At 31.2% G+C, this 11806-nt stretch overlaps 2 protein-coding genes across 6 annotated transcripts; both read right to left on the reverse strand.

The window, feature by feature from the left end:
* Positions 1-4141: 4141 nt before the first annotated feature.
* Positions 4142-6028, reverse strand: LOC115704620 (ATP synthase gamma chain, chloroplastic). Its single transcript, XM_030631821.2, has one exon. It carries the CDS (start codon positions 5581-5583, stop codon positions 4447-4449), a length of 1137 nt encoding a protein of 378 aa, XP_030487681.2. The 5' UTR covers positions 5584-6028; the 3' UTR covers positions 4142-4446.
* A 1758-nt stretch (positions 6029-7786) lies between these two features.
* On the reverse strand, positions 7787-10398 carry LOC115708025 (pentatricopeptide repeat-containing protein At1g11710, mitochondrial). Of its 5 annotated transcripts, XM_061117163.1 has the most exons (3): positions 9420-10360; positions 9208-9329; positions 7787-8937 (listed from the first exon to the last, which is right to left on the reverse strand). In XM_061117163.1, the coding sequence occupies exons 1-3, from the start codon at positions 10049-10051 to the stop codon at positions 8066-8068; spliced, it is 1626 nt and encodes a 541-aa protein (XP_060973146.1). In that variant the 5' UTR covers positions 10052-10360; the 3' UTR covers positions 7787-8065. The 5 variants fall into 5 exon arrangements, with proteins under 5 accessions (XP_060973146.1, XP_060973145.1, XP_060973143.1 ...); XM_061117162.1 differs by having other exon boundaries at positions 9208-10360; XM_061117160.1 differs by having other exon boundaries at positions 7787-9590; positions 9726-10358.
* Between the last annotated feature and the right edge of the window lie 1408 nt (positions 10399-11806).

Raw genomic sequence — 11806 nt, forward strand, 5'->3', positions numbered from 1 at the left:
ATTCACCATTAGAAATTTAAAAAATAACGAAAATACACCAAGATAAACATTTTACTATAGTATCGATGTAATTTTTTTAGATTATACTTGAGTTGGATTGTTTAGGAACTCCAGTTTAACTTTTTGAGATCCGCATTTCATGGATCTGAAAATTGAAGTCAGGACATTAGTTTTATGCAAATTAAACTAAATTTCCGGTTAAATTTTAGTTTCGTAATAGTTTTTCTATACTTTTTTTTTCATGAATTCGAAACAACCTTTATTTTGATTGATTCTGGTCGTCTTCTGAGGTGAAGTCGCCAGAATTAATGGCGGTTCTCTTTCTGGTTGAATTTTCCTTTCGGTTTGTGTTGAGTTGTTGCGTGGTGGTGCGATAGTTGCCCAGGAAGTAGAGACGGACACAGGTGTATTAATGTGGGGGGCTATAACAAAAATATTGCCTTTTAAAAAATTAAATGTAATTTTTTAAATTTGATAATTATAGATCAAAATCGGAGAAAAAGCCCCCATAAAATTAAATAAATGTAGTAAAAAAGATTATAATATAGGTATAAATATTTTTAAATGATAAATAACCCCACAAAGTAAAAATTCTGTGTCCGTTACTGTCAGGAAGCATGAATTCTGGGTTGAAGGTGTATGTAAGTGATATTTGTGTAATTTTTTTTTTATTTAAACTGTATATTTGTTTATTTGGCCAGCTGGAAGTATTTTTGTAATATTGTTACTTTTTTTTTGGTTAAAATTAAAAAAAGCCCAATATAAGGGGAATTTTAAAAATATCATTTTTTATATTTTATTTATAATTTTACGATTTAATATTTTTATTTACAAAAATACACTTGTAAATTTTTAAAATTATAAAAATACACTTTGTTCAACAAAAAATAAGAAAATAACTAAAAAATAACGAAAAATATAAATCAACTATAAAATAACAAAAAAATAATTAGAAAAATAACATCATGACAATTGATAACTATGATACAATTATAAAACAATAAAAAAAATGGTGTATTATTTTACTGAAGAGGTATTTTTGTAATAAAAAAGTTTAAAATGTAAAAATAAAAAAAAAATTGTGTTGATGTCAGTGACGGACCTAGAAATTTTACTTTGTGGGGGCTTATTTATCATAAAACAATATTTATAGCTACATTATAATCACTCTTACTAAATTTATCTAATTTTGTGGAGGCTTTTCTACTATTTTGGCCTATAATTATTAAATTAAAAAATTTACATTTAATTTTTTAAAAGGCAATATTTTTGTTCGTCCCCACATCAATCTTAATGGGTCGTTGATGTATTTTTGTAATTTGTTTTTTAAATTTTAATATATGATGTAAATTTTTCTAAATAAACAAGTGTTTCACCTAAAATGACTAAATTGCTACACATCACCCTTTTTTTTTCAGATAAAAATGGCCATGAATGAGTGCTCCACTCGTCTCTATCTACGAATAAAGATAAGTTGCGATTACAATTCAAACTTTAGACGTGTTAAGGAAGACAAATACAAATAATTAATTTTTTACTATAATATTAAAAAAAGATATTTATTAATTAATATGAGTCATAACTATAAAAAATGAACATTGTTAATACTTTCTCGACATGTCGTATTGTGATTAGTTAGTAATACTCTTTAAAAATTATTATATTAAATTATATGGAACACGACACTTAGTTGAATCAATAGCGATATTGACACATAGGAAAGTGTTAAGCACAACTTTAACATAAAAAATATAGTGAGTGAGAGTATATGTTTTGATTTGACTACGTGTGACTTGTCGTTAATTAATACAAATCAAGCCTAGCTATGCTTCTTTTTATAACAGTACTTTAGCAAATGTACGCATATTCTTTTAGTTAATTAATAAAAAGATAACAAAACAAACTTATACTTTTTCAATTCAACTCTTCAGATATTTATACCCAGATTTGTGCTATTTAATGAGGAATAAATTAAATTTATATATAAAAAAAAAAAACGTTTGTTTATACGTAATATACATATATATTGGTATAAGAAATGCTTTATTTATTTCGTTGTCGTGGTTGCACGAAAGGTTCTTGGTTATATGTGTGGTGTAAGTCTAATAATATATAAGATTTTTTTATGTGTATATGAAAACAAATATAAATATTTTTTCTCTTTCTCCTTCATTTGTATTTTGTTAGAAGTTATTCTGCATCGTCCAACTCCAACCTATCAGAATATGCCATATTCTTAAAATGAATAAATAGTTTTGTCAAAGACCAAAAAAAGTTAATTCGCATTTGGATGTAGTTTGATTTTGTCTCAGAAAATTAACAGAATTTTCAAATGTTCATGTATTTTTTTTTTAGAATTTGTGACATAAATACTTAATATTATTAAATTTATATAATTATATACTAATATTTTTTTGTTTTATCATTCCATCCTTAGCTTTCATTTATGTTAAGAATTTAATTTTTCTATCTAAATTATTTGTTCATATTACTACTTAAATATTAAGGTTTTTTATTTTCTAAGCATACATTTTTAGAAATTGATCATGCTTATATTTCTTTTCCAAGCAAAATCTTTTAGTTTATGTTAGTAATTTGTATGTAAAATTGATTTAATTATGAAAATGTTCAAATATATTGATTTAAAGCAATTAGAGGCATCAAAGTTAATGTGGATATGCATGCGTCTACTTTGGTGAGGATAGGAAGTTTGGCTTCCGATTTGTGGCTCGATATGGTAGTGGTAGATTGGTCGAGACAAGGGCACGGGTTCAAATTGGTATAGTAGATCCATTGTTGGTTGAGGCTCTGAGCATTAAGGAAGCTTAAGCTAGTTAAAGACCAGTGTATCCTAACTGTAATAGAATCAGATTGTTTAGTGATTGTTGAGTCTATTCTTAATTTGTTAAAAATGTTACTTTGATCTTGTTATTGAGAAGTGTAAGGCTCTTTTTAGGTCTTTACAATTTGTTGATTTAGTTATTGTTAAACGTTTTGTTAATCGAGTTACTTATTTGCTTGCCAAAATTTTTCATGTTATGGTTGATCGCCTACTGGTAAAAGTTTCTGCTTCACCTAAATTATTATTTATTCTCCTGAGTGATTCCTTTGCATGAAGATTATTTTACTAAAAAAGAAATTGGGAGGCAAAAGATATAAGTTTTCTATTTATAAGTTGGCATTAGAAGACGAGCAAAATTACGTTAAATCGAATAGTTCAAATATAAATAAAGTCACTGTCCACTCAAACAAGTTATTGATTGCTGAAAAAAAAGGATAGACCACAAATAGAATGTATGGTCATGTCTAGTAATTAATATACGAGTATGTCATAAAACTAAAGTTTACTTCAAATAGCATATGATTAAGCATTGAATGAATTCTGAAAAATTGTTAAAGATTGGCAGTTCACTAGTTAGTGATGGAGCTTAATTAATCGTAATATTGGTCTAAGAAAACATAGTAATCACCAATGGAAAAAAGTTTCTCCAAGTACATTCTAATTACGGTTACACCAAATTAAATATGGGCTAAATGGTTGTGGATACTATTACTAGCTTGGCTTAACAGATAACAATTTTTGTTGTTGATGAAAATAAGATAAATATTTATTTTTAAGTAGCATAAGTACTTAATATTTATAAAACTGTAATTTTTTTTTTTAATTTCGTAATATAAATTCTATTTTGAATTTATTAAAAAAATATTTAGAAGTAATTGATATTACATGTTTTTGTCTAGACTCTATAATCTAGAATGTAAGGTTTATACATGTGTCATATTTAAGACAATAATAGAGTTTGTAATGAGGAAATTAAAAAAAAATTATAATTTTATAAATATTAAGTACTTATGCGACTAAAAAAACATTTAATTTATATCATTTATAAACTTAAAATTTTAAATATTTATACCAATATTTACCTATGAAAATAATATCTTAAATACAACATTGACACTGCTACAATCTGACCAACTATTTCAATTAGTCACAATTCTAGTCTCTAGATATAATAAATTAATCGATCAATCACAACACAGCTCTGCAAAGAATTATAATCTATTTAACATGAATAAAGGGAAACACAGGTAAGAACAATAAACACATCTCATACAATTAAAGTACAAATATTTAATCATATGCCCCAAAATGATTAGATCAAGTATTTATTATTAGTAAATCAAAGGGGTAGTAAAAACAATATTAAGTACAAAAAAGAAATTATTGCTGTCATCAATATAGCTTGTTCCAAAATACATTGCAGTTCTCATAGTGCACAAATTTTATACTCAGTTTGAGAATTACAATGAAGAAAGTATATTATATATATTATGCATGTTTGAAAGAATAGTGCAGAGCCCAAAATACAAATACCTACACAGAGATCATAACCATGCACTTATTTTCTTCTTCTTTTTTTCCAAACACTCTCTCTGTTTTTTAACTCAAGACAAGGCATTGGCACCAGCAACAATCTCCAAAATCTCTCCTGTGATTTTGGCTTGACGTTTCCTGTTGTAAACCATAGAAAGATTTTTCTTAAGCTCAGATGCATTATCAGTGGCACTGCTCATGGCGCTCATCCTTGCAGCTAGTTCACTCGCCAAAGACTCCTGTAGAGCTCTTAGAATCTGACTGTTGAGATATAAAGGCAATAAGGCATCAAGAATCTGAACTGGGTCTTGCTCAAACTGCAAGATTGGTGAGAAATCTAATGTCTCAGTCCTAACTGAATCTCTTTCAACAGTCAATTTCCCTTCTTTTGTTGTTAACCTGAAGAACTCATCCTCAGCTGCATCAACACAGACTCCATTAATGTCACAAATCTCTCCTTTTGGTGAGAGAGGAAGAAGAGTGTGGATTACAGGGTTGGATTTGACTAAAGATACAAACTTTGTGTACAAAAGCTCAACTTTGTCAACTTCTTCACTAACAAAGAGAGAAAACACATCATCGGCTATGGCTTGAGCTTCTTTGGCTGTTGGAAGATTACCCCCTTCGAGAAATTTATCTACTGGAATATAAGGCCTTCGAAGAAAGTAAGAGTTACCCTTTTTACCAACGCTAATGACTGTGTAACTCAATCCAAGACTCTTCAATTCGGCGATTCTGGCCTCGGCTTTCTTGATGAGGAAATTGTTGAAACCACCACAGAGTCCTCTGTCTCCAGTCACAACCACAAGAGCAACTTTCTTAACAGGTCTTACTTTAGTAAGAGGGGATTCTACATCGTCTGTTTGGAGTTGCTCGTTAATGTTGTAGAGAACTTCAACCAGAGTTTCAGAGAAGGGTCTGCCATTAACGACGGCTTCTTGAGCTCTTCGGACTTTAGCGGCTGCGACGAGCTTCATGGCTTCAGTGATTTTCTGGGTATTTTTGACAGACCCAATACGGTCACGAAGCTCACGGAGGTTACAGTGGATGGGAGTGACTGAGGATGATCTGGAGGAAGGGTTTGGGGTTGGGGAAGAAGATTGAGAGGGAAGCTGAAAAGGGGTGATGAAAGAGCGAGAGGAAAGGGTTGAAGCTTCGGAAAGGGAAGGTTTTGATGAGACCCACATTGTTAGATTTGAGCAAGACATGGTTGAATTTCTTCACCAAGCTCTGGTTAAGGAGGAAGGGGTTGGATATGGCAGAAGAAGAAGAAGAAAAGAGAAGAGAAGAGAAGAGGAAGAGGGTGTGTGTTAAGTGGTATTTTTTGATAAAATGGTATTTGGTAATGGTGAAATGAAATCTTATCTTGTTGATGTGTTTATTAGTTGTGATATGGAGTGGGAAAAATGAGTGGAGGAAGAAGGAGGGAAAGGATGAGGTTTGGAGATAAGGATTTCGAGCGTTGGTAATCTAATGTTTGGACAGGAATTTGAGAGTGGGGTCCTAATAAGTAACTTCCATGGCATCATGATCATCCGAGTTGGCTCAGTGACAGTAACCACCACACTCATCCTTCAACTGACTGAATCTTATACAGTATATGCGGCTATGCGACTTGGACTTTTCTTTATGCTAAAAGTCTAAAAAAGTTAGTCACCAATGATATTTCAATAATCCAAATATTTACTCTTATTAAAGTAACTAAAGATTCAACAATGCCCTGAGTATCTCCAATGGTAATATTTTGGAGAATGCTTGATGAGGTGGAAAGTTTATGTGGTAAAATATAGAGATGTTATACCATTGGAGATAAAAGAATACTATTCTTGAAATTTGCATTGATGCCACACAATGGCATTGATGTTATGTCTTTTTTATACAATAAAAAAAAAATTAAAAGTGCAATATATATAATAGTTTAATAAAAAAAAAACTTATATATATAATAATATGTGATATCATAATTACAGTATTTTTAAAAGATATTATACTATTGAAGTGTTTTTAAAAGTAAATGTGCCAAAAATGATGTGGAAGAAAAATAAAATAAATTATTATATTTTGGATGATGTGGAGATATAGAGCATCTTCAAAGAATGCTACTATTGAAGATGCTCTTTAGAGGCGGTTCTTAGTGGGACATTCATAAGTCTAAAAGAATACTCCTTTCATACTATATTCTTTAAAATTCATGGTAAAAATCTTACTTTATTTATTTTATCTCAAATTTTTACATTGCACCATATAATAATTTTTCTAAAATACATTTCCAAAAATTCATTTTTTTTCTTTCTAAATTACTATATTTTATTTATTTTAAACATATAATATTAATATACACATATCCTCCTATAAAAATAAAATTAAAACTCTAAATAATCAATAAATATATTTAAAACAATAAATAATATTCTATATATATAAAATCATGAATAATAAACTTTAAAATAAAAAAAGAAGTTTAGAAAATTTGATGTAGCCTATTTTTAGTTGAGTTCTTTAAATATTTTAAAAGTTCTCAATTTTAAAACATCTAATGAAAATGCGTTATAGTATTAAATTTTCTAATTAACATGTATTTGGATTGTAATTTTTCAAATATTTCTAAACTTTATAATATAATTTTAGATTTTTATCTAAACTTAACTGATATGATTGCAATGTTCCTAAAGTCTAATTGTTTTCTATCTATATGAAACACTTTATTTATTTATTTTTTTTAAATAAAGGGTCCTAATTTAGACTAGTACTATTCTTCTTCTCATAAAGACAGAGATGGTCTAAAGTTCAATTTTTCTTTTTTAATTTCTATATAGCTAATAAGAGATTTACCACTGTCCAACAACATAATCATGTTATTAGTGTATTTAAGCTCACATAATCATGTTTAGGGAACTTACAATAAAGGAGGTATGACTATAAATAGCTATACAACTAAATTATACGTCCAAAACTCTTAAAAAATAACTTGTAATAGATGAATTATAGTTTTTTAATATCTTTATTCATGGATATTAATATTATATCTTTATATTTAGCTAAGTTTTACTAGCTTGATTAATAAAATGAGAAAATCGTAATCAGAGTTAAAAATGAGGGTCACTATTTTCAAAGAGCCATTTTATGTGGTCTCAATTGAGCAAAACATCATCTTTCTTTCTGAATTCAGAAACTGATTAATTTGAGGATAAAATTCACAAGAAGACAAAGGAGAATAGTGAGCAAAAAAATATACAAAAATGTTATTAAGCAATAATTTTCACTTAAAAAAAAAAACAATAATTTTCACAAAAATAAAATTTAAATATAAAAAATTAATCATAAAAAATCAAAATTTAAATTAGAAACCACCACCCTTTCATTGCCTCCAACTGCTCCTGTTTAGCCATGCATGCAAAAATTACCAGACTATTTGGTGGTTTAAATTCTTTATTATTTTTTAAATGAGTATTAATAATAATAAAAAAAATACAAACATATAAATTAAAAAAAAAATGTACAACATGCCCCCATATTTGGCCTTGCCTTCAAAAAAATAAAAAAAATTCCTGCCTACAGAAGAAGAAAACAACACGCAAACACCAGAACAAAGAGATTAACAAGACACATTTCTTGAGGCCTTCTACATATTGTGTGATGGGAACAAATGCTGGTCAAAGTCAAACTCAGTTCATCTTTCACTGCAGAAACTCACTCTGCTGAGCTATTCTTGGCCTTTTCTTCTTGGAGAAGAGGACAGACCATAGCCTTGTAAGTCCTCTTATCAGGAATTACTCCCTTAATCACCATATAGTCATGCAATTCAATAACCTCTTCTGAACTACAATTCTTACTGAAATTGGTTATCAAAGTGGTATATGTAATAAAATCAGGTACCACACCATGAAGAATCATCACCTTCATAAGCTCCTTTGCATGTTGGAAACACCCAAACTTGCACAATAAATTGACTAATGTATTGAATGTCACTTCATTGATTGAGACTCCCACCTTTCTCATTTCTGAAACCAAATCAAACGCTGCATTAAAGTTTCCCATAATACAAAATCCATTTATCAACGTGTTAAAAGTAGTTGCATTAAAACTCCCAATTCTCCTTAACTCATCAAATAAAAGTTCTGCTATATCAACTGATGATGCCTCCTTGCATAAACCATTCATGACAGAGTTGTATATCACCAAATTGGGCTTCTTGTCAACCTTAATCATCTTTTCATAAACTTGAACTGCACTTTCTATGTTTCCTTCTTTGCAGTGACCATCAATGAAGGTCCCATAAGTGATGAGATCCGGCGGTAAACCGCTAACAAACATACTGCCCAGTAACTGCTTTGCTGCTCCAAAGTTCTTAGTTTTGCACATATGATTGATAAGGATATTATAAGAAACTAAATCCTCTATAATTTTCTTATCGAGTACTAGTTTATGAAGCTTGAGAGCTTCATTCACATTACCTTTTCTGCAAAACCCATTTATGAGGATTGAATAGGTGAACTTATCAGGACATATATGTTTTTCAACCATGTCAGAGAAAAGCAAGGAAGCTCCCTCCATATCACCTTCTGAGTAAAGCCAATGAATGATTGTATTGTAAACAATAGCATTAGGGGTCAAACCTCTTTCAGTCATTTCATCAGATAATCTAAGTGCATCTTCCAAACTCCCTACTCTCCCAAACCCATCTACTAATGTTGCATAAGTCCTAACATTACACTCAATACCTGCCTTAATCATTTCATTTCTAAGCTTTTCAGCAAAAAAAACAGCACCAATTTTGCAGAACCCGTTAATGATGCAATTGTAAGAGACTGAATTGGGCTTAACATACTCACCTGACATAACTCCCATCTTCTTGAAAAGCTTCAAAGCAAGTTCCAAATCACCAATCTTACAAGCTCCATCCATGATCATGTTAAAAGTAACAATATTAGGCCAAATACCAATCTTCAACATCCTATAAAAAACTGAGATTGCTTCAAGCAATTTACATTCTTTACAAAGTGCATAAACAACCAAATTAAAACTATATACATTTTCAACATACCCAAATGAAACCATTTCTTTGTACATATTCCAAAACCTAAATGTTTCATTCAACTTCAGAAGATGGCTAAGAAAGTTATTCCAAGCATGAATTGTTACCCAAACACCATCCAACCTAAGCTTCTCCATAACTTCATAAGCACCTTCAGTTGCTCCAAACTGAGTACAAGCCCTAACCAATGCATCAAACACAGCAGGACATGAACCACATGCTTCATAGCTCTTAACCAAACCTTCTAAAATCTCCAATGGAGAAACCACATAGGAACTCATTAAACTTCCCATAAGATTCAAAGCATTGTCATACCTCCTTGAATTGACAAAAACGTGAACCAAAGTACAAGAAGATTCTAAAGAGAGCTGTGAAATTGTTTTGCTCTCTCCAATCCGATTGTAAAATTCTAAAGCCAGCTTGGGCGAGTTCTGAAACTCGCGAAGAACACGACTCACAAGGGAATCGGTAAGACTGGGTGTGATTTGCTCCAAGAACTTCCATTTCTTCTGTTTGACATTAACACAAATTGCTCTGAAAACAATGTCTTCAGCAGTAGCAGTTGGGTTCTTAAACTGCTTGCCCAAATGAAAACCACGCCTTAATAGTTGAAAACTAGTTCTGGGTACACAAAAACTCATCAACTGCCCCACTTTTATTGTACTGAAAAAAGCTAAAAGAACTCAGCAGAGTATGAATAAAGATAAGAGAAGTAAATATCGGAATATGGGCAACCCAAAAATGATTTCTTTTATTTTAAAGATAAAGTCTTTGATAGAAATTTGAAGTGGTTAGGCCCAAGTTACCATTGAAGCTTTGCTAGGAGTAATTTGGTGCCACTGCTAGTTATTCTTCTGTTCTAGTCTCCCAATTTCTGATATTTAATTTTATTTATATCAAGTCCCTGATTTTTGAATTATTAATTTTTTGGTCTCTCAAAAAAATAATTTTCCAACTCTCCCATAATTAAGAAATCTATAGCGATAAAATACTTTCAATTCGATCCGTTATTTATTTTTTTTTTTTTGAATGGAAAGTTAAGTTTTATTAACCGTCAAACTCCGTTATCAAACAAGGTAACAAATTGATTGGAACATTCTCCAAACCGAAGATACAACCAGAATAAAAATGAGAAGCTCTAGCGAAGCTATGAGCTACAACATTTGCTGATCGTTTAACGAAAAAGACACTAACATGACTCAACTCCAACATGAGTTGTTTACAATCATTAATTATTTGCCCAAATAAAGAAATCATATGAACAGAGCTTCGTAGAGTTTGAACAACCGTTAGGCAGTCAGTTTCCACAACAACTCTCGGCCAGTTGCGATTCTTGATCCAACTTAAAGCCTCCCTCATTCCAATAGCCTCAGCTACTTCGGGGTTAACCCGACCCAAGAAACACTCCATTCTAGCTTCCACCAAAGGGCTGTATCTGTCTCTTGCAACCAATCCGATACCATAAGAGTTTCCACCATCAAACATAGCAACATCCACATTGATCTTGATACTATTTTCTGTTGGAGGACACCAAAGCTCGGCACCATCACCCGACTGTAGACCAGTCCATGATGTCTCAATAAGAGAATTTTGAGCACTCATCCAATGATCAAGATAACTTTTAGCAGACATTACTATACTATCCACATTAAAACTAGTCTTTTTTGTTTTATTTTTATTTTATTTTCTCAATCAGCACAGACTATAATTAACATACCAACTATATCATCTAGACTTATTTCCAATCAGCCATCTGCAATTCTCCCTAAGGAAATAGCGGTAGCTCCACAAAGCCTTGGCCATTTTGGATGCATTAGATGGAATAAAAGTTGACTAGTACGATTTGTGATTGCAGAAGTTGATATCCTGAAACTTCTTAATCCCCACAACTTGTTGGCTTGCAAATGGCATGGAAGACTGAAGTTGTTCTTATGGAAAAGTTGGCTCATGATATTCTGCCAACTACTGAAAGAATGGCTAGTTGGTTTGGAAATCATGTAGTTAGGTGCTCTCTTTGTGACATGGAGGGAGCTGATTCCTTTGATCATCTGTATCTGAGGTGTGGGGTTACCAGGGCCATCTGGTTCTCTTGCAAATGGGGTATCACAAGTGATCAGCTGGGATGGTCCTCTGGAAAAGAACTTGTAAATTGCATTCTTAATCCAACATCAATCCAGGGTGTGAAGGATGAGGATAACAATTGGATACCAATACAATTATAAAACAAGTAAATTGGAGGCGTTACAACTGCTCCAAATTCGATCAACACCATTGTTATAGACTGCCAAGAGCTCGTCAATGGAATTTATAGATCAAAACCTCCATATTGGAGAGTGGGTAGTGCCTTCTACTCCATGCTCAATGTCTTCAATCAAGGGCAGGGAAGGTTCTGTGGA

Source organism: Cannabis sativa, chromosome 1, assembly GCF_029168945.1.
Source record: "Cannabis sativa cultivar Pink pepper isolate KNU-18-1 chromosome 1, ASM2916894v1, whole genome shotgun sequence".
Taxonomy (NCBI): domain Eukaryota; kingdom Viridiplantae; phylum Streptophyta; class Magnoliopsida; order Rosales; family Cannabaceae; genus Cannabis; species Cannabis sativa.